The sequence below is a fragment of the Vigna unguiculata genome, chromosome 3 (assembly GCF_037176805.1).
Source record: "Vigna unguiculata cultivar grain cowpea cultivar isolate G323 ecotype 2 chromosome 3, ASM3717680v1, whole genome shotgun sequence".
In the NCBI taxonomy this organism is placed as follows: domain Eukaryota; kingdom Viridiplantae; phylum Streptophyta; class Magnoliopsida; order Fabales; family Fabaceae; genus Vigna; species Vigna unguiculata.
Window position 1 is genome coordinate 20951251 of NC_140794.1, and position 19411 is coordinate 20970661.

General features: G+C 40.6%; 2 protein-coding genes across 2 annotated transcripts; both read right to left on the reverse strand.

Moving 5' to 3' along the window:
* Positions 1 to 3206: 3206 nt before the first annotated feature.
* Positions 3207 to 3767, reverse strand: LOC146887573 (uncharacterized). The gene has a single exon (XM_085670287.1). The coding sequence runs from the start codon at positions 3765 to 3767 to the stop codon at positions 3207 to 3209; it is 561 nt and encodes a 186-aa protein (XP_085526413.1).
* A 1487-nt stretch (positions 3768 to 5254) lies between these two features.
* On the reverse strand, positions 5255 to 6603 carry LOC114175140 (uncharacterized). Its single transcript, XM_028059909.2, has 2 exons — positions 6121 to 6603; positions 5255 to 5872 (listed from the first exon to the last, which is right to left on the reverse strand). The coding sequence occupies exons 1-2, from the start codon at positions 6601 to 6603 to the stop codon at positions 5255 to 5257; spliced, it is 1101 nt and encodes a 366-aa protein (XP_027915710.2).
* Between the last annotated feature and the right edge of the window lie 12808 nt (positions 6604 to 19411).

Consider the following 19411-nt stretch of genomic DNA (forward strand, 5'->3'; position numbering starts at 1 on the left):
CCCCCCAAGGCTGCTGATCCAATGCCTCCGCTCTCTGGACTTACCGAGGGAGGTTTATGGTTAGTTGTTATGATCTTCCCGATCGTTGTAGGGGTTGCAATTAACTTACACATTTTTTCTTGTTTGCAGATATCATGGCCCGAACGACGCTTTCCAATGCCGAGTTCATGGCCCGCGCCAAGACTCGACGAAGGGAGGATGATGCCGCTGAGGAGGTCGCACCCCTCTAGAGTGTCCCCGCTGCTCTATCGACCGCTCCTTCTCTTACCACAACAGCTCCGACTGGTGCATTGGGCGTCGTCACCAGGCCCCGATTTATCGTGAAACCTCTCAGCTCTACTGTTCCCGGGGCTACGGCGGATAAAGGCAAAAAGACTAAGAGGGATGACTCCCCCACCGGCCGATCGTCCAAGAAGAACAAGAAGGCTGAGGCTTCCGGATCCTTGGCCACTGCGTTCCTCGGTGGCGAGGTTCAGCTTGATGAGGAAGTCTCCCTCCATCTGGGTCCTCATGTTAAGGACATGTTGAAGGATGTATCCGAAGAGGAGGCTCTGCGGACGGCCGGAGAAGTGACCCTGAGGTTGGCCACGATTTACACCAAGTTTCCTCGGGCCGACCGAGGCAGGATTGAAATCCTGGAGAAGGAGCTCGCGGCGCGAAGGTGGAGCTCTAAGAAGTGAAAGCCTCCGCATCGGACCTGAAGTGATCGCCTGAATGGCATAAAGGCCGAGCATGCCAAGTGCACCGGTCTACTCAAGGCTGCCGACGATCGGGCAAAGGAGGAGCAACTGAAGGCCAAGGAGGCGGCCGACGAGCTCCGCAAACTCCAGAGACGCTTCGATGACTTATCCTTGGAGCACTTGGCCGCCACCGGATCAGCTGCGGATTGGCATACGAAAGCCAAAGAGTACCAGGCCTAGCTGCGCGTCGCCGATGAGCAGGTCTTTGCTCAATATGAGATGGGCTTCCAGAACACCGTTGATCAGGCCGTTTTCTTCTACCGCTGCTCCCCCGATCGGTTCGATGTTCATATGGGTGTGGTTAAAGGAAAACTCGAAAGGGTCTTCGACCGGTTTGATGAGGCGACTGCCCCTCCTACTGCAGACTCTTAGATTAATAGTTTTGTTTATTTTGACATAACCGATCGAGTCCGATCGGTCGTGTGGTCGATCGCGCTCGATCGGTTATTAGGCTATTTTTTGACAAACACTTATATGTACATGGCAAGTAGTTTTTTCCTTTCATCTGTTGGTTTGCTTCTCTTTCGTCGTTGTTACTGGCAATCGGCCATCTGCTATTTATTTATCGTTATCGCTGGCGATCGGCCATTCGCACTTTATTAGTTTGATGTTGTTGGCGATCGGCCATTCACTCTTTTTGTAAACTTAGTGTTTGAACAAGTGTGACGATTGGCTTAATTGGGCGATCGGCCCACGATTTGCGACTTAATACTTCTCGTGTTGTTTTCTTCTGTTTGTTTGTCTTGTTTACGACCCGAACGGTCTGACTTCGTTGCGTGTTCAATTTTAATTCCTTAAGATCGTTGGTGTCGTGCCTTGATCGCAGTGGACAACTCGTGTCACTTATTTACCCATGGGGTTAACTAGATCGCCTGGATCGGTGCTGACCGAGCGGGGCTTCCTCGTGGAAGCCCGCGCCTTGACCGGTCAGGCTTTTGCTCGGGTCCCGTAGGGAGCCCCGTCGGTCAGTTAGTTGGAGTTGCATGAAACACTCGTTTTATTTATAATGTCAACTGTAATACATTTTTAAATGTGATGCGTTCCATGTATTCGGTATTTCCTTGCCGCCTAGGTATTCCAGCCGATAGGCTCCGTTTTGTAGGCTTTCGGTCACGCAGAACGGCCCTTCCCAATTCGGTGCTTGCATGCTTCAGCTCGCACTACTGCTCTTTCTCTCCGCTCGATCGTCCAGTCCAATTCCTCTCGCATGTGTCCGCAATTTACATCAAGGTTCTGCATATCCCATCGAAGAGTCGGCTCTCCTACTTCAACTGGTAGCATAGCGTCTGTTCCGTACGTCAAGTTGAAGGGGGATTCTCTGGTTGTCCCATGCGGAGTGCACCGATAGGCCCAAAGGACATGCGATAGTTCGTCCACCCATGCTCCCTTGGCTTCCCCCAATCTTTTCTTCAGCTCCGCCACTATGACCTTGTTCATGGCTTCGGCTTGGCCATTGGTCTGGGGATGCTCGACCGAGCTGGTTACATGGCGTATCCCCACTTGCTTATAAAAATCCCTCAATTTCTTGTCGATGAACTGTCGGCCGTTATCGGTGATGATGGTGTGAGGCAGGCCGAAGCGAGAAACAATGTTCCGCCAAACAAACGAGTGGACTTGTCGAGCGATGATGTTGGCCAGGGCTTCTGCTTCGACCCATTTAGTGAAATAATCTACGACGACCAGTATGAACTTCTTTTACGCTCTACCGAAAGGAAATGGACCGACGATGTCCATACCCCACTGTGCGAATGGCCATGGGGCTGTTAGGCTATGTAGTTCAGTCGGGACTCTCTTGACGTCGTTTCCATGGGCTTTGCAACCTTTGTGTCTGCGTATCATGGCCTCACAGTCTTGTTCCATGGTCGGCCAGTAGTAGCCCGCTCGGAGTATTCGCGCCTTCATCGTCCTCTGACCGGTGTGCATCCCACAAACGCCATTGTGGACCTCGTTCATGACGTACCCTACTTCTTCCTCCGACAGGCATTTGAGGAACGACGCGGTGAAGTCTCGCTTATACAGTTTCTCTCGGATAATGACAAATCGGAGCGCCCGGCGCCGCTCGATCGGCTTCACGTCTTCCCCAGCCTCGCATCTTCTTAGAAGTTCTCGCACCTCACTCATCCAGTCTGCCGGCCGATCCACTACTGCGCATTCTCCTACCGAGGGTCTCATCAGGGTTTGCCTGATGATGGTTTTCAGCTGACCCTTTTCTTTTCCTTCTGCCAACTTAGATAGTCTATCGGCTTTGGCATTCTCCGCTCGGGGGATATGGTGGATAGTTACTTCTTCGAATTCTTTCATGGCTTCAATCACCTTGTGATAATATTGCAGCAGCAGATCGTCTTTAACTTGATATTCCCCTTGCACTTGCCCGACCACAAGTCGCGAATCAGTATTACATTTTATCCTTCTTGCGCCTAGGTCCTTTGCTAGCCTCAGCCCGGCGATCAGTGCTTCATACTCTGCCTAGTTGTTCGACGCTTTGAACTTGAATTGAAGGGAATGGTTGACCGTAAAGCCGCCCGGCCCTTCAATGATAATCCCTGCCCCAGCGTTGCGTTTGTCCGACGAGGCATCAACGAAGAGGACCCATGTTTGTTCCGATGGGGAGATCGGCCCGTGGAGTTCTGCGGCGAAATCTGCCAAATGTTGCCCTTTGACAGATCCTCTTGGCTCATACTTAAGGCCAAACTCAGATAGCTCAATCGACCAAGCGATCATTCTTCCGGCCAGGTCGGGCTTCCTGAGTATCTTGGCTATAGGATGATCGGTGCGGACAATCACCTGATGGCTTTGGAAGTACTGAAGTAATCGGCGCGCGGTTGTCAATAGCGCTAAGGCAATCTTTTCTATCAATTGATATCTTGTTTTCGCGCTCTGTAATACCCGACTGATGAAGTATACCAGTCGCTGCTCCGGATTTTCTTGTACTAGGGTCGCGCTGATCGTGTCATCGGAGACCGATAGGTATAATTGCAGAGGCAATTCTTCTACCGGTCGGCTCATAATTGGGGGACTGCTAATCATCTCCTTTATCTGTTGGAATGCCGCCTCGCATTGATCGTCCCATTTATCTGCGTGCGGTCTGCTTCTTCATAATCTTCAGGATCGGCTTAATTTTCTCCGTGAGCTTGGGCAGGAAACGCGCAAGGGATGTCAGCCGCCCGACCAACCGCTGGATCTCCTTCAAATTTTTGGGACTTCTCATCTCGACAATAGCGGCGCATTTGTCAGGGTTGGCCTCGATGCCTCGGGCGGTCAACATGAACCCCAAAAATTTTCTGGTCGGCACTCCGAACACACTTCTCAGGGTTGAGGCGGCGCATGTTATACTTGCGGACTTGGTGACAGACCTCTTTGAGGTCGCGAACGTGGTCATCGGCTGTCTGCGACTTCACGACCATGTCGTCCACATATACCTCCATGGACCGGCCGATCTGCCCACTGAAGACCCGATCCATAAGCCTTTGGTAGGTAGCCCTTGCATTCTTTAGGTCGAACGACATGACTTCATAGCAAAAGTTGGCTCGATCGGTGATGAACCCCGTTTTAGATCTGTCTGGACCATACATAGGGATTTGATTATACCCTGAGTATGCGTCCAGAAAACTCAGGAAATTGTGCCCCGAAGCCCCGTCCACTAGCCGATCGATGCTGGGCAGAGGGTATGCGTCCTTCGGGCATGCCTTATTGAGATCGGTGAAGTCTGTGCACATCCTCCATTTTTCGCTCGCCTTTTTCACCATCACCACGTTCACCAGCCACGTGGTGTACTTGATTTCTTTTATGAAGCCGGCCCCTTCCAGTTTCTTCACCTCCTCTTCGATCGCTTTTCTCCGCTCCTCCCCCATCTTCCTCTTTTTTTGGGCGACCTGTCGGGCTTCTCTAAAGATAGCCAACTTATGGGACATCACGTCAGGATGAATGCCCGGCATGTCGGCTGACGACCATGTGAAAAGGTCTTGGTTTTCCAGGATTACTGCACCCAGGAGTTCCTCCTCGTCCGGCTTCAGTGCTCCTCCTATCTTCGTGACCTGACTCGGTCGCATCCCGATCGAGATCTCCTTTGAATCCCCACCAGGTTGAATTCAATCCTCCGTGTTCGTTCGAGGGTCCAGATTTGTCATGGCAACCTCCGATCGGTGTTGTTTTCTGGGGCGACTGTAGGGAGCGACCTTTAGTCCCGCTGCATAGCACTGCCCGGCGATCTGCTGGTCCGCATGCACGGTGCATATCGTCCCCTTATCCGGCAGGAACTTCATGGCCAGGTGTAAGGTGGAGATGATCGCCCCGAAAGCGTTAAGGCAAGGCCTTCCTAACAATACATTGTAGGAAGTGTTAGCTTCAACTAACAAGATTCTAAGTCTTACCTCCCGACCGTCCCTTCGCGAGCCGATCCTGGTGCAGAGGTCCAGGTAACCTCTCGTGTCTACTCTCTCGCCCGAGAATCCGACAATTTGTTCGTTGTAGGGGACGATCAAATCTTCGGACAGGTTCATCTTCCGGAAAGTCTTCTAGTATAAGATGTTGACGGAGCTCCCATGGTCCACCAGAACCTTCCCGATTCCATACTCGGCTACCTCAATGGAGATGACCATGGGATCATCATGATCGGGATCAGGAGCCTTGAAGTCCTCGTCAGTAAAAGTGATGGGGGGCATAGACCGCACCTTCCTCTCTACCAGATGAACTGACTTGAGCGCCCGAACGTGCCTCTTCCGAGTGGACGAGCTCGATCCTCCTCCAGCGAATCTTCCGGAAATGATATTGATATAACCCCTTAGGGGTTTGTCCCTGCTCCGGCTGCGACTCCTCCTCGGGCTTCGGTGGGCCCTGGACGGTTCCCTCATTTGCCTCTCGGGCTCTGGCTCTCTCCGCTTCTCCCACCTGGCCGGGGCTTGCCTCCGTGCGGGACTTCTGTTTTTGATCGGGCTTCGTTGGGGGTGATCTTGCTGAATGTACTTCTTCAAGTGCTCTTGTCGAATTAGCTCCTCAATGTTGTTGCGGAGTGTGTGGCATTCTTCAGTGGTGTGGCCGATCGTTCGATGGTACTGACAGTGCTTGCTGCCATCGGCGTCGGGAGGTGGGGGCTTCCTTTTGGTCGTTGGAAGTGAGTCGGCGCTGAAAGCCTCCTGCAGAATCTTCGCCCGGGGAACGGTTAAGGGGGTATATGTCGTGAATTTAGGTGTCTTTTTCTCGCTGGGCTGGGCCAGGGGTTTGCTCGGTCGAGGGGCGCTCTTCTAGGATGCTGCATCTTCCTTCTCCCTCTTCTTCACCCTAAACTCCTGCATATCCTCCATCTGTATGAACTTGGCCGCTCGTTCCCTCATCTCCTCCATCGTCTTCGGCTTCTTGCGGCTTATCTGGTCTGCAAACACACCTCCCTGTCAGGCGATTTCATGCTGAGGTCTTTTATCTTGACCGACATATGATTGTATCGATCGAGATAACTCCTCAGCGACTCCCCATCCTCCTGCCGGATGTTTACTAAGTTATCTACCGTCAAGATAGCCGACCTCAGAGGGGAAAACTGCGTGCTAAACCTGGCCTTCAGAGTGGCAAAGGAGTCGATGTTGTTGGTCGACAGCTCAAAGAACCACTCCAACACCTCTCCCGTCAGGGAGGTCGAGAAAATGCGACACCAGATCGGGTCACTCACTGCGTGGAACATCATCTGGTGCGTGAAGATCCGCATGTGGTTGTCAGGGTTCGTCGTCCCGTCATACTTGTCGAACGTTAGCATTTTCCATCTCTCCAGTAGCGGTGTCTCCAGAATGAATTGACTGAAGGGGAAATTCCTCGACGCGTGGATCGGTTGTCGGGAAGGATGACCTCCCTCGTTGGCCCCAAAGCTTTCGGCCATCGTGTGAGAGAGGTTTCCCCTCGATGCTTGTATCTTTTCCACTCGCGGAGGCTGTGATTGCTCCTATCCTGTGGGGGGCGGGCGGCTTTCCACCCGCTCGGCTTCCCGGTGCTGCTGCACCTGGCTCAGTCTGAGTGGATCGGGCACAGTGGGGATTGAAGGAATACCCTCCTCCTTTCGCCGAAGGGTGGCGTTCTCCTCACGCAGAATTTGCATCTGCACCTCATAGTTCCTCTGGATCTCATCCATCCTCTACTGCATTGCCCTGATCATTTCCCTTGTATCTGCTTGATCATCCGCCATCCTTCCTCCGTCCATGTTGCTAGTTCGGTTTCTTGTGGTCACCATAAGGGTGTATGGTCTAAAGAAGACTACTCGGCCCCACGGTGGGTGCCAAAATATTTTGGGGGTAGGGACCAAGAGCCTACTAAGAACCTCTTCGATCTTACTCCTCTTCTCACAACTGCAATACCTTCTCCAAGAAATTCGCTTCCTCGCTCGATTGGTCGAACAGACGATCGGGGTACCTGTCTAAAAGGCTCTGATGTTTAAGTCAATTAATGCACCGATCGGTGTATCAATATAACTGTTGTAATAAATGCGAATTAAAGATCCTCACCAACCTACCTTTGGGCCCTATTTATAGTTTCCGGTGTGGGCCTGCGATTAGGGTTCCTTAATCACGGCCCAATGATCCTCTAATAAAGATTACTGACTTGTTTAACGTTAATTAATCCGATTGACTGGTGTTGTTTGGTCGTGCGACCGATGGCCGCTTGACTAGGCTGGTTATCTTCTGATTTTAACAAGTGAATAATTCATTTATAACTGATCGACCGATGGTCATATATAATGCGCTACGCGGATCACTTACGAGATTGATCGACCGATCGACCTGGTGGCTGATCAAATAATTGTCCTTTTTTATAAGTTAAGGCGTTGTTCGTGTAGGACCGAACGACCGATGATCCTTTGTGGAGTCATGCATAATTAATATGTAGATCGATCGACCGATTGTTCTTTACGATATAATATGTTGTTCGTTTGTGATACCGATAGACCGATGGCCCTTGATGTGGTTCGTTTGCGAGACCGATCGAACGATGGTCCCTTACGATATAATACGTGGTTCATTTGTGAAACCGATTGACCGATGGTCTTATACAGTTCATCCGTGAGGTCGTTCGACCGGTGGATATGTTTTATATACGAGCCCTCCCAGCCTTGTTTGATGGATCTGAGGACTGGGCATGACCGATAGACCGATGGGGCATACAGTACATATAGTTTTCTCTAGCAAACAATGGTGGTCTATTAATTAATGCCCCTTCAAAAAAAGTTTGTGAAATATTAGTTATTTTCAAGATCTAATCGATTATCTTGCGATTAACCAGCTCTTTTGCCAATTGTCAAAACAAATAGGCTAATTCTTCTAAAACCAAGAGGGGGGGTGAATTGGTTTTACCAAATTTTTCTCAATTTAATACTTTTGAAATTGTTTTCAACAAAATAGTTTGTTAAAACAATTTAAACATTGTGATTGGATGCTCAAGTGGTTAGATTGTTTATACCACGACAAAAATAAGGAGAGGAAAGATAGAACACTCACACAAGGGATTTATACTGGTTCGATTCCTTGAAATCTACATCTAGTTTCCCCTAGCAAACCATAACTAGAGAGTCTTTTTCACTATGTCTCAAAGTTTTATAAGATTTACAAAAATACTTAGAAAATTTTGGCTCTAAGGCAAGAAAAACATTTAAGCAAGGTTATACACACACTTGCATCAAACATAATCACTTTCATAATGAGTTTCCACAAATGACAAAAAACAAAATTCACAAATTAGTAATTAGATTGAATACACATTGTTCAATTCTGATTTCCTTCATCTTGTCAAGTCAAGATCTATGTAGTTGATTCCAATCTTGAGGGACCTTCATAAACTTCAACTGGTCCCTTCAATATTTTCCAAGAATGCCTTCTCTAAATCTTTTTGCAGAATTCAATTGCTTAAAAACGTAATCATAGAATTCCAGTTTTCATGTTTAAAAACCTGTGCTGAGATTTTTAATCGATTCTATTAATTTTCTAATTGATTAGGTTTCTAATCAATTAGATTATTGACCTAACTGATTAATAGTTCAGTTTCTCATCTACCTTTTAAATTTTTCGCTCCATACTAATTCATAATAGACTATGCACATGTTAAGGTGATTATGTATGTGTTCTACTTTGGCCTAATTCTAATCTACCTTGATTTTTATCCTAACCATAGGAAGATATACATGGCATGGTTCATTTTCCTATTTCAAGGACATTATCAAAAAGCCAACTCTGCCATACAAACACAAACATATAGATAATACTCCTAGTCCAATGCTCTAGTGGACAACAAATATTCAACAAGTCAAAGAGTTAAAATTATAAGAGCTTATTTAAAAGGAGATCTATATCAAATACACCATTAAAACTATCATTTTTCTATGGAGAAACGATTAGCACAAATATCCTTGATGATTTGGTGCTTGAAGATTTGATGAAGATATATGAAGCCATGACCTTGGAACATGTTGGAACCACGCTTAAATTGATGAAGATGTGAAGATTTGATGTTTCACGTGTTGATCAAGCCTTTTGTGCATGCTCTCTATCTGGTTTATTCATGAAGATAACAAGCTTGAAGATTGATGTTCATTTGTAGAGCATTTAGCATTGTATAAATGTATAAGGTCTTGTTTGTGTCTTTTAATCTGTTAACTTATTTTTCAATAGGTTAAATGGTGTCTTTTAATCTTTTGAATGACTTCTTAACATATTAAAAGATTTGTTGTAGTAATTTTAATTGTTACATATTCAATCAGTTGATTTATTTTGTAATCAACTGATTTCACTTAAGTTAAGTGAAATCAACCGATTAATTCGAAAATCAACCCATTGAATTTCGTAACAGTTTAACTATAAGTTCTGTTTTTTTTTTCTCTAGGGAGAGGTAACACTTACCATTTTGAGCGCGAAAACAGTTTGAAATTAGTGGAATACTCTATCTTTCATGATCTTACAGAAGTGCAGCTATTGAAGATTGATCTTGGATCATTCATGGAGCTCTTTTCTTGGTGTTTGGAGCTTGGAGAAAGAGGTTTGCTAGGGAGAGTCTTCATTCAAGTTTATTCTTTATCAAGCTTATGGGTTGTTCTTAGTTGTTTTCCAAGTCTACAAGGGTGTTCTTGTTGTGCTTGTTTTGATTTTTGTGTGATTCAAGGATCATAGGTTGTAGTTTTGCATATTTTGAAAGTGAATATTGTGAATTTTGTAAATCTTTAGAAATAGCGCAAGTCAGGCTCGGGTTACCTTGATAAACTAGATGTAGCTCAGGTTTGAATGAACCAGTATAAAAATCTTGTGTTCTTGTGCTTGCCTCTAACTCTTCTCTCTAGTTTTGCACTTTAAAGTTTCAAGAAATTGGAATTAAACCATCTTGAAATTGTTCTTGTATGTTCTAGCATGATCTCAGGCTTTAGTCATATTTGTAATAATCATTTTAATCAATCTTGATCAATCTTTCATGTGGTTTTTGGTTTAAACAATTAATTCGTATTTCTACAGATTTTTCAGTTTTTCAGTCGATTGACTATATGCTTTTAATCTATTGATTTATACAATATTGTAATTGTTTAATGAAATTAGTCGACTGTCTCTATTTTTTTGTCAATTAAATATATAAATTTTGAGTATATTACTAAACTTATTGATAAAATTCCTGATATTTGTAACTAACTTTTAACCCATTGTCTTTTCATTTCTTTGGCTTCCAAGCCAAAATGATTTTGATGTCCTAAGAATACAATTTTTGTTATTTTTATTCATGAACTCCGTCACTAAATGAATGACAAATAAGAAAAAAGAATTATAACACTTGCATTAATGTGTTTGTAAGCTTCAAATCTATCCGAAACATGCCCATTTTACCTTAATTGTGTAACCAAATTCTAACAAAATTAATGGAATTATAAGTTTTTTTTGTAAGATTGTAATTTTTTTTTCTTATTATACTAAAAATAAAATGTATTCATACTTGTTGTGTTGAATTTACTATTTATTCTCTTAAAATAAAAATTTTGGCTTTAAGGGAAAAAAAAGGAAAAAAAAAAGAAGAAAACTCTTGGTTATAAGTTTGGGTCATACTTAACTTTTAACAACACTTGTTAATTGTTATCTAATGACATTTTGTTAGTGTAGTAGACAAATTCAAAATAACCTTTATTATATAATTTGAAGAAACTTTATGTACTTAGAGAAAGATTACTTAATGTTTAATTTTAATAGGAGATTAGCATATACCACGTATAGACTTTGCAATGCGTTATAACCATAAAAATAACAATGATAATATTTATACTCTTTGTTAATTATTAAAAACATTTAAGTGTTTAAGAAAATTATATGGAACATAAGTTAGGATTAACAAATATAAAAATTTGATTATCATTATTATTTTCTAGTACTGATTGGTTTGGGATCATCGTCTTTTAAAAAATCGTTGTAAGCATATTTTATATACTTTTTAGAAAAACTCTTTAAAAATGTGTGATAGACTTCTTTATAAAAACAGTTTATAAATATATTTAAGTTCAATTAAAATTTTCTTTTCTAGAACACTAGTATGATCTTTCATTTTTCATGTTTTATTTATTTTAAATTTACTTCTAACAAAATTCCAGATATTATAATTAGTTTTTGTTAAATGTATTACATATTTAGTAGTACTAAAACATACTGCTACTACATTCGAAGGTAGATTGCCAATAAAATAAAAATTTGAAAGGCTTTGTTTTAAATTTGAATGTGAAAATCCTAAGAAGGAATCCACAATTTGGGACCACATTCCAAGCATGGCCGAGTGGGGTTTTTTTTTTAAATGTTAAACATTAATGATACTTCTGGAAAGCGTTTATGATTAAGAAATTAAAAGTTTGAAACTTTTATTAAAAGGACACTTCCATTCTAGTAATTTCAAATAATTATTTTTCTTCAATAAGTAAAGTTTATTATAGTAATATATTTTGGTCCACGGAATTAATACCAATTGATGGAACTTAAATAATGTTTTACAAAGTATGATATTTTGGTGCACAAAGCATTTTAAGATCTAGCTGAGGAATCAATTAGATAGTGTAGGCCATAGGAATAAATTGAGGTCTTTAATTAGATTTCAGTCAAACATAAGTATTTTCTTAAACTTGGAGAATAATTTTGTGGAAAAGTGGAGCAGTTAAACCAATGAAACTATGACTGTCATATGGAACACGTAAACAAACTTCATTTATGTCGAATTTTTAATTGGTGATAAAATTATTTTACGTACTAATAAATATAAAAAAAAATGGATATTCTTACGTTAATAAGACTAACTCAACGTATATGAATTTTAAACAAGATGATTAAGTATCAACTTTTATGTTCTATATCGTTCAATTCAATATAAATTTAGCTTATATACACATAAATTAAGGTTGAATATTACATTACTTACATGGATAATTGATGCAAAAATTGGTAATTTTTTTTTCTAAAAAAGAAAGTTTGTTCGTCTTAGCTTAAATTTAAAACTTGAAATTAGGAGAGGCAAAATGGTTACGCTCCACAGGTGGAGTTGAAATTTTCCACCAATCAACTTATTTTAATATGGTACGTTCTATCTTATGACAATTTTTTTAATTAAAAATAAAATAAAAAATAATTTAAAAGATTGATATTTTTATATTACATTTTTTAAAGATGTAAGTATGTAATTTATAACTATATATAAAGAAATTCTTTAGTTTGTTTTACATATCATAATTTTAATTTTACTCTTTACAACATAATCATTTCTTAACTTTTTAAAAGTTAGTCGTTACTTCTCTTTTTTTTTTTATTCATCAATAATTATTTTCTCATATTTTCTCCATTCATTTCACTTTGATTTTAATAAATATAAATTATTTTGTATATTAACTTAATAACATTACAATATTATCACTTACTAATATAATATTATGCATATTTAAAAAATGTGTACACACATATGCGATAGCGCATGTGTTTACACTAGTAGTATTATAATTTAAATCATTAACATTTACAAATTAAGTTCCAATTATTAGATATGATAGAGTAATTTAATATGTAAATGTAATAACTAATTTAATTTATCCAATCAAAAATATTAATTAATCATTTAAAAGCTTAGAAAATATTTATATGATTAAATAAATTTTTAATATTTATTTATATTATACATAAACAAATTTTAAACATAAATGTTTTTTAAAAAGTTAAAAAATAAAAATTAAAAAAAAAGGTGACGAGTTGGGTTACAACGTCTAGCCCGTTTTGCTTGGATGGATCAGTTTGGTATCGTCCATATTTTGCGAGTCAATGGTAGGTTGGACCAAAAAAATGGGATGAAGCGGCCCATTTTATCACCTATGTATAAAAAATATTACATAGCTATAGTAGTCTAAATAAAAAATGGTACTACTCAAAGTTTTAATGAAAATATCCATTTTTACCCCAATGATCCAAAGAACATAATAAATCTAACTATATTATTTATGTTGAAAAAATAGGTTGTTATTATTCTCTCCATATCATCCTTGGACAATGAGGATTGATTTTGAAAGATCCAAAACATTTCACTCACGTTATTAAGTAAACTAAAATAAATGTTGAAATAAATTATCTTCATCTATAAATCAATAATACTATACAAATGGTGACTTTCATTCGGTTCATGATCTAGTAGACATATTCAAATAATATGAACTTGTTTGCAAATTACACTATAATAAGAAAAACATTTATGACAATACTATTTCCAAAATTTATAAACAAAATAATTAATATGTATTAGAAAAGTTGTCTAACACAACTCCAATTAAAGTAAAAAAAAAAAAAACACAAATAAGTGAATATATACTTATACTTTAAAATGTAATTAAATGTTAAAATTAACCTTGTAATAAGATTTTGATTTTATTGTAGGGAAAAAAACCACACCATAAAATAATCTCTAGGTATAATGGTAATTGACTTCCAATGGTACCTACATTCAATGAGAAACAAACCTATCAATGAATGGAAGTATATATATATATATATATGTCTTTGTGAGTCATTTATTCTTAGTTTTAAGTATTGTTGGGTTTCAATTTCATGTTGTCAAATTTTAGAATGAATTAAAGCTCAACAAATTTATATACTTTTGATTTCCCTTGCTCCGCACTCAACTTGTCAATGCACCTAACACAATGGAATTATTGGTTAAATGTAATTATTATAATTTAAGGAAACATAAATGAAAATATGACTTACATGACTCAAAATTGTGGAACTATTTAACATGGAAGTTACTATAGTAATCCTTAATACATGGAGTAGAAAAAATATATAGGGAAACAATAGAAGCGTCAACTCCAAAAACTTTGATGTCCCACTGTACCTACAAAGGCTTTCTCTCAACCTTGGTTATACGATCAAAAGTTAAGCTATGCAATAATCCTCAACTTTTAGCATCTCATTGTAAGACTCAATTATTTCTGCCCTAATGTTTAAGGGTTGACCTTAAATTAGTTGGGCCTAGGACAGACCCATAGGAAGTCCAAGCCCCTAAACCATCCTAACACTCTCACTTTTAGAAAAAAACATCAATTCTCCCCTTATTCTTCATAGAAGCTCTACTAAGGTTTGATCCTTAGCCTCCGTCAAGTTTGCTCAATCTCATTCGACTCCACGTAAGTTGCTCCTTAGCTCATACTAATTTCCCTCTAGCTTCATTTTTATGTTTCCTCTGAGGCTCATTGTAATGACCTCATTCCGTTCCATTCTGCTATTTTTTCCAACTCGCTAAGTTGTTCCCGGAGCTGTGGTGTTCACTGTTTGGTTATACAGGTCTTTTGGCTAGCTCTTTCCAAGTAAGGGAAGCTAGGGTTTTGCTTGTCCTTCGATTTCATGTTTGCTTTGGTATGGTTTTATGTTATGATGGCTTATTTGATGTTGTGAGTGCTTGAAAAATGCTAAAACTTTGTTTGGTTGTGAAAACTTGGTTGTACACGCAAGAACAGTGGAGAACTCTGATATTTTCGCTCAGGTGGGCCAGTTTCGCTCAAGCGAGAGTACTAGAGGCTTTTCCCTAGAGCTTACGCGAGCTGCCACTCCAATGATGAGCTCTTATTTTGAGCGAGATCCATCTCGCTCGGGCGATGAGGTCTCTCCTAAGCGAGAGAACGTGAAAGCTCCATGTTCCTCTTTTCGAGCTCTCGCCTAGGCGAAAGGAGCTCGCCGGAGCGAGACTTTTTTGCTTAAGCGAGGAGTTGTGCGAGAAAGCGTTCTTGTTTTATTACTTTTCTGTTCTTGGATGAATGTCACATGTTTAGTTGGATTATTATGTTAAAGCATGTTTTGAGTGATGTTGCATGTATGGAATGGTTCATGGGCTGAATATGATGAGTTTGGTATGATTTTGGTATGGAATATGAATGAAGGTTGGTTATAAATGTTGGCATGAGATTGGTATGCATGACAAGTACATACTTGGTTGGTGAAACATGATTTATATGTGGTTAGGGTGTAATTTCATGATAGTTTTGTGGTGGTGCCTCATTGGTTAGGGCATAATTCCATGAATCCCTAGGTGAGATCCCATGGTGGTGCCTCTTTTGGTCAGGACGTAATTCCATGACCCCTGCTAGTGGGAGTTCATGGTGGTGCCTCATTTATATAATTTAGTAAGGATTCAAGGTAAGGATTGCATCCTGGCACTCTAAAGAGTCAGTTAGTCTCACATAGAGCGTACTGACTCAAATGGTGAGAGTAGTAGGAGGCCTAGAACACTTTAAGGGCTAACCTTGTGCATGGGGGATGAAACACTCTAACAATTAGCTCGGTAGAGCGGCTCGGTAGAGAAGTAAAGGCCACCACAAGTGCAAGAATCCACTGAATCCGACTAATTATATGTATCCGGATGAGTCGTGTCTGAGTCTTAGTGTATTGTGTAAAAGTCATAACATGAATGGTTGACACATGCATTTTGGATTATGAAAGTGTATGTAATTGTATGATAAATCATTTTTTACTCTAGCTTACCCTTTGCTTGTTTGAAAGTGTATGTAATTGTATGACAAGTCACTTGGAAGATTAAGACTAGGGATGGAAAAATGGGTCAACCTAGCCCGTTTCAGCCCGATCCAACTTTGGCCCATGAAAAATGGGTTGACCCAGGCTAGCTCGCCAAAGGAAAACAGGTTAAGATATGTAACCCGACCCGCATGGGGGAGGGTTGCCAGGCTGGCGGAGTAGCCTGCCAACTTTGCTTCTTCTTTTTTCTGATTTCGTTTGGAGAGCATTGTAAACATCTTTATCCCCTCTATCATTGCAATTAACCACAACCTTGGCTCAATTTGGAAGGATATGGCATAGTTTCTCCAAATATGCAAGAGCATGAGATGTCTCCAAAGCTAGAATAATACCAAGAAAGGCTGCAAAATACAAAAGACCCCAACATAAACATAAAAACAAGATAATAACACAAACAACAACATTGTTGGCAACACAAACAACAACATAGTTGGCAACACAAATAGTTCCAGAAATTAGGGCAATTCCTTCAACAGATCCAGAAATGGAAAAATTAGGCACTAGCAAGCAATCAACAAGAAAAAAAAAATGTTCAACAACAATCTGGCAGCAACTATCATGACTTCCATAAATCATGGCAATTTCTTAGCTAGAAATTAGGAAACAACAATTATGGCAAGGCTAATCAATTATAACAACACCTTCAACACCAATTGGGGCAAATTGAAAGTAGGGTAAGTGAATTCGAAAATTAGGTTAAGGGAAATTACAAATCAAGGTTGGAAATAAAAAATTAGAGTTGGAAGTCGCTAATCAAAGGCAAACCTATTTGTGGTGGTTGCCCTTCGTCAAAACTTCCAATGTCTATCATGGCAGATGCGTACTCGTGTGATGTTTGCTTCGAATCGAGTGGTCGATGGTGCTATGTTGTTTTGAATCTCGTCCTCATGATATGTGGTTGCTAGGTTCATCGAGTGTGTCGTGGTGGACATGTGGCCGGCAATGAGGAAGAAGAATGGACACGATGGACAGAGATGAGAGGCTAAAGGAAGTCATGAGTCTGTGCTTGGTGGATTGGATTCCTTCTGATTATCTTAGGTTTGGTTGCACAACTAAAGTAATCCAACATGTTGCACTACACATGCTTTTTAAAATCAAAGTGGGTTGTGGGTTGGCCCGTTTTGTCTAACGAGTTGGCCTATCGGGTTGGAAGGCTTGACGGGTCAAATGGTGTAAAACCCGTGAAAATTAATTAATTAAATAAATAGTTAATTAATAAATGCGGGTAGTGGGAGCCTTTATGGCATTAATTTCTTATATGTAGGTTGTGGAAAAGTACTAGCTTAAGTGATTGAGAATACTTTGATTGTGTGAGAGGACTTGGGTTCGAGTCTTATGTATGCCATTGTGTGTTATTTAAATTATTATTTTTAATAATATGCTTGACTATGAAGAGTGATAATGTAATCCTATAATTATAGGAATTATCACTAAACGTGAATTGGTTAAATTGTTGTGCATTGATTTGGACATAGGCATGGTTATGGGTTCAAACCTTGGTAGTTTCACATTAAAATTTATTTTTGCTAGAACTAGTTTTGGCATGAATATGAAAAGCCAGAAACCCTACCAGCCAAGGGAGGGTTGGAAAACCATCATAAGACAACCATTGAATGGCAATTAACCTTAGTTTAATGGTATTTTCGTTTTGCATCATTTAACCCACATTAAGACACCATTTAATGGCTAATTAAGGGAAAGAGAGAGAGGTTTGGTGGCTGGCATTGTTGCATAAGAAGGAGAGGACGAATTTAGAGAGTATGGGCTGAGAAGTGAGTGAAATTGGAAGCTGAATTCAACGGAGGTGCCAGGCGACCTAGTGATCAAAGAGGAACTCTAAAAAATCTTCATTTCTAAGCAAAGGTATCCAGGTTAGGGGAGTTTTACGCGTTAAATTTTTAGGTTTAAACTTGAATTGTATGATGAATATATTGTGTTTATGCATGAACCCTTCTGCATTGTTTAAATTTCGTGTTTTTGGAAATTTTTAGAAATTGCCTGGCAGGCCATGAACTCCTGCCAGGCGACGCATACCATTTTACGTGTTTTGCTGGGTTCCTATGAGGAACCGCCTAGCGGTGAAGCCCTGTACCGCCAGGCGACACAAGCCTGTAACCCAATTATGGGTTTTTCTTGATGAACTGCCTGGCGGTGATGAGCATCCGCCAAGCAACGAGAGTCGAATTGACTTAGTTTTGATGTCCTGTGCGTTTTAGGGTGATTTTGATCGGGGGAAAAGGAAGTCCTATGTAATTATTAATGATGTGATGTGTTACATTGTCAAATTATGTATGGTTGGAGGTTCAATTTGATAAAATTGCTATGAACACCTTTTTAGGGTTGAATATTTGAGGGGTTTTTATGATTTGAGGATGAATATTGTGAATTGGTATTGGAACTGTGTTGGATATAGTTAAGTTGGAATGTTTGGGTCTTGGTTACCATGCTCAATTACGAAATAGCGAAGATAGGCAAGGAAGAGTATCAGAAAATGGTAGAAGGGTGGTCGCAGGTATAAGAATTTTGGAGAATTGCCCAAAAGTGCATGCACTGTCTGGCGGCACGGGGCCTGTCGCTAGGCGCCATTGCAGAAACAACCCTTTTGCGTGGTTACGGGAAGTTCTGGTGGTTTTAGGATTTTGGAAAAGTTAGGTTCTTGCAAATCGTGGAGTTAGAGGTAATAATTGAATAAAAGCCTTGGTGATGTCTTGTGCAAGTTAGAAGTAGGAATTAATCCATTCTTCTATGAAGAGAGAGAGTTATTATAGCACAGTGGATGCAATGGGAGATTGGGTGATGTTCAGTGCAGTGGAATTGTAATAATGAGCTATTGGTTAGATGATACAAAGAACTCATGGGGATGTATTAGTGATATGAGAAGTAGGAGCTCATATGAAGATATATAATAGATTGGATGGATCCACTTAAACTCTTTAAGTCCGGGAAGAGGCTCATATCTTGAGATAAAGCTGAACCATAAGGATTAAGACAATATTAGTAGCATTCCAACTTATTGGTAAGCTGTGTCATATCAATTTTAGAGAGTAGAGAATGTAGAAGAGCTTAAGTGATAATAAGGATGACTATTAACATGATTAATTGAGAAGTACTTAACTTGGTAATTATGATGGTGGTAGAGTATTGTAGGCTCTATTATTGTGCAATCATATGACAATTGAACTGGTTGAGTGGATAGGTGCGTGAGGGTGTGAAAAAGGAAACCTGATCATAAACCAGAATTCATATTGTACCATTACTGATATGGCGCCTGACGGTAATACGCGAACCGCCAGGCGATAGCAGTGATTCAGAGGGCAGCATGCACGTGTGGTGCCTGGCGGCAGAGAGCATACTGCCAAGTAATAGATGCAGGGCAGTGAGAATGAGGCGTTTGGCACCTGATTGTACGTGTTCCCCGCCAGGCGATTTGGAAGCGGGCAGCGCCTGACGCCTCGTGAGCAGCGTCAGACAGTTTTGCTGCAGTAGAGTTGTGTCATGGTTACTGTGGGGTGCGTGATCTACAAAGCTTCTTAGATATCCTAAAGTTCGGCTTGCTGGTGTTCCTTGAGTTATGGCTCGAAATGTATCCCTTGAGTTGTGGCTCGGGACAGGGGTTAAGCACGTGCTATT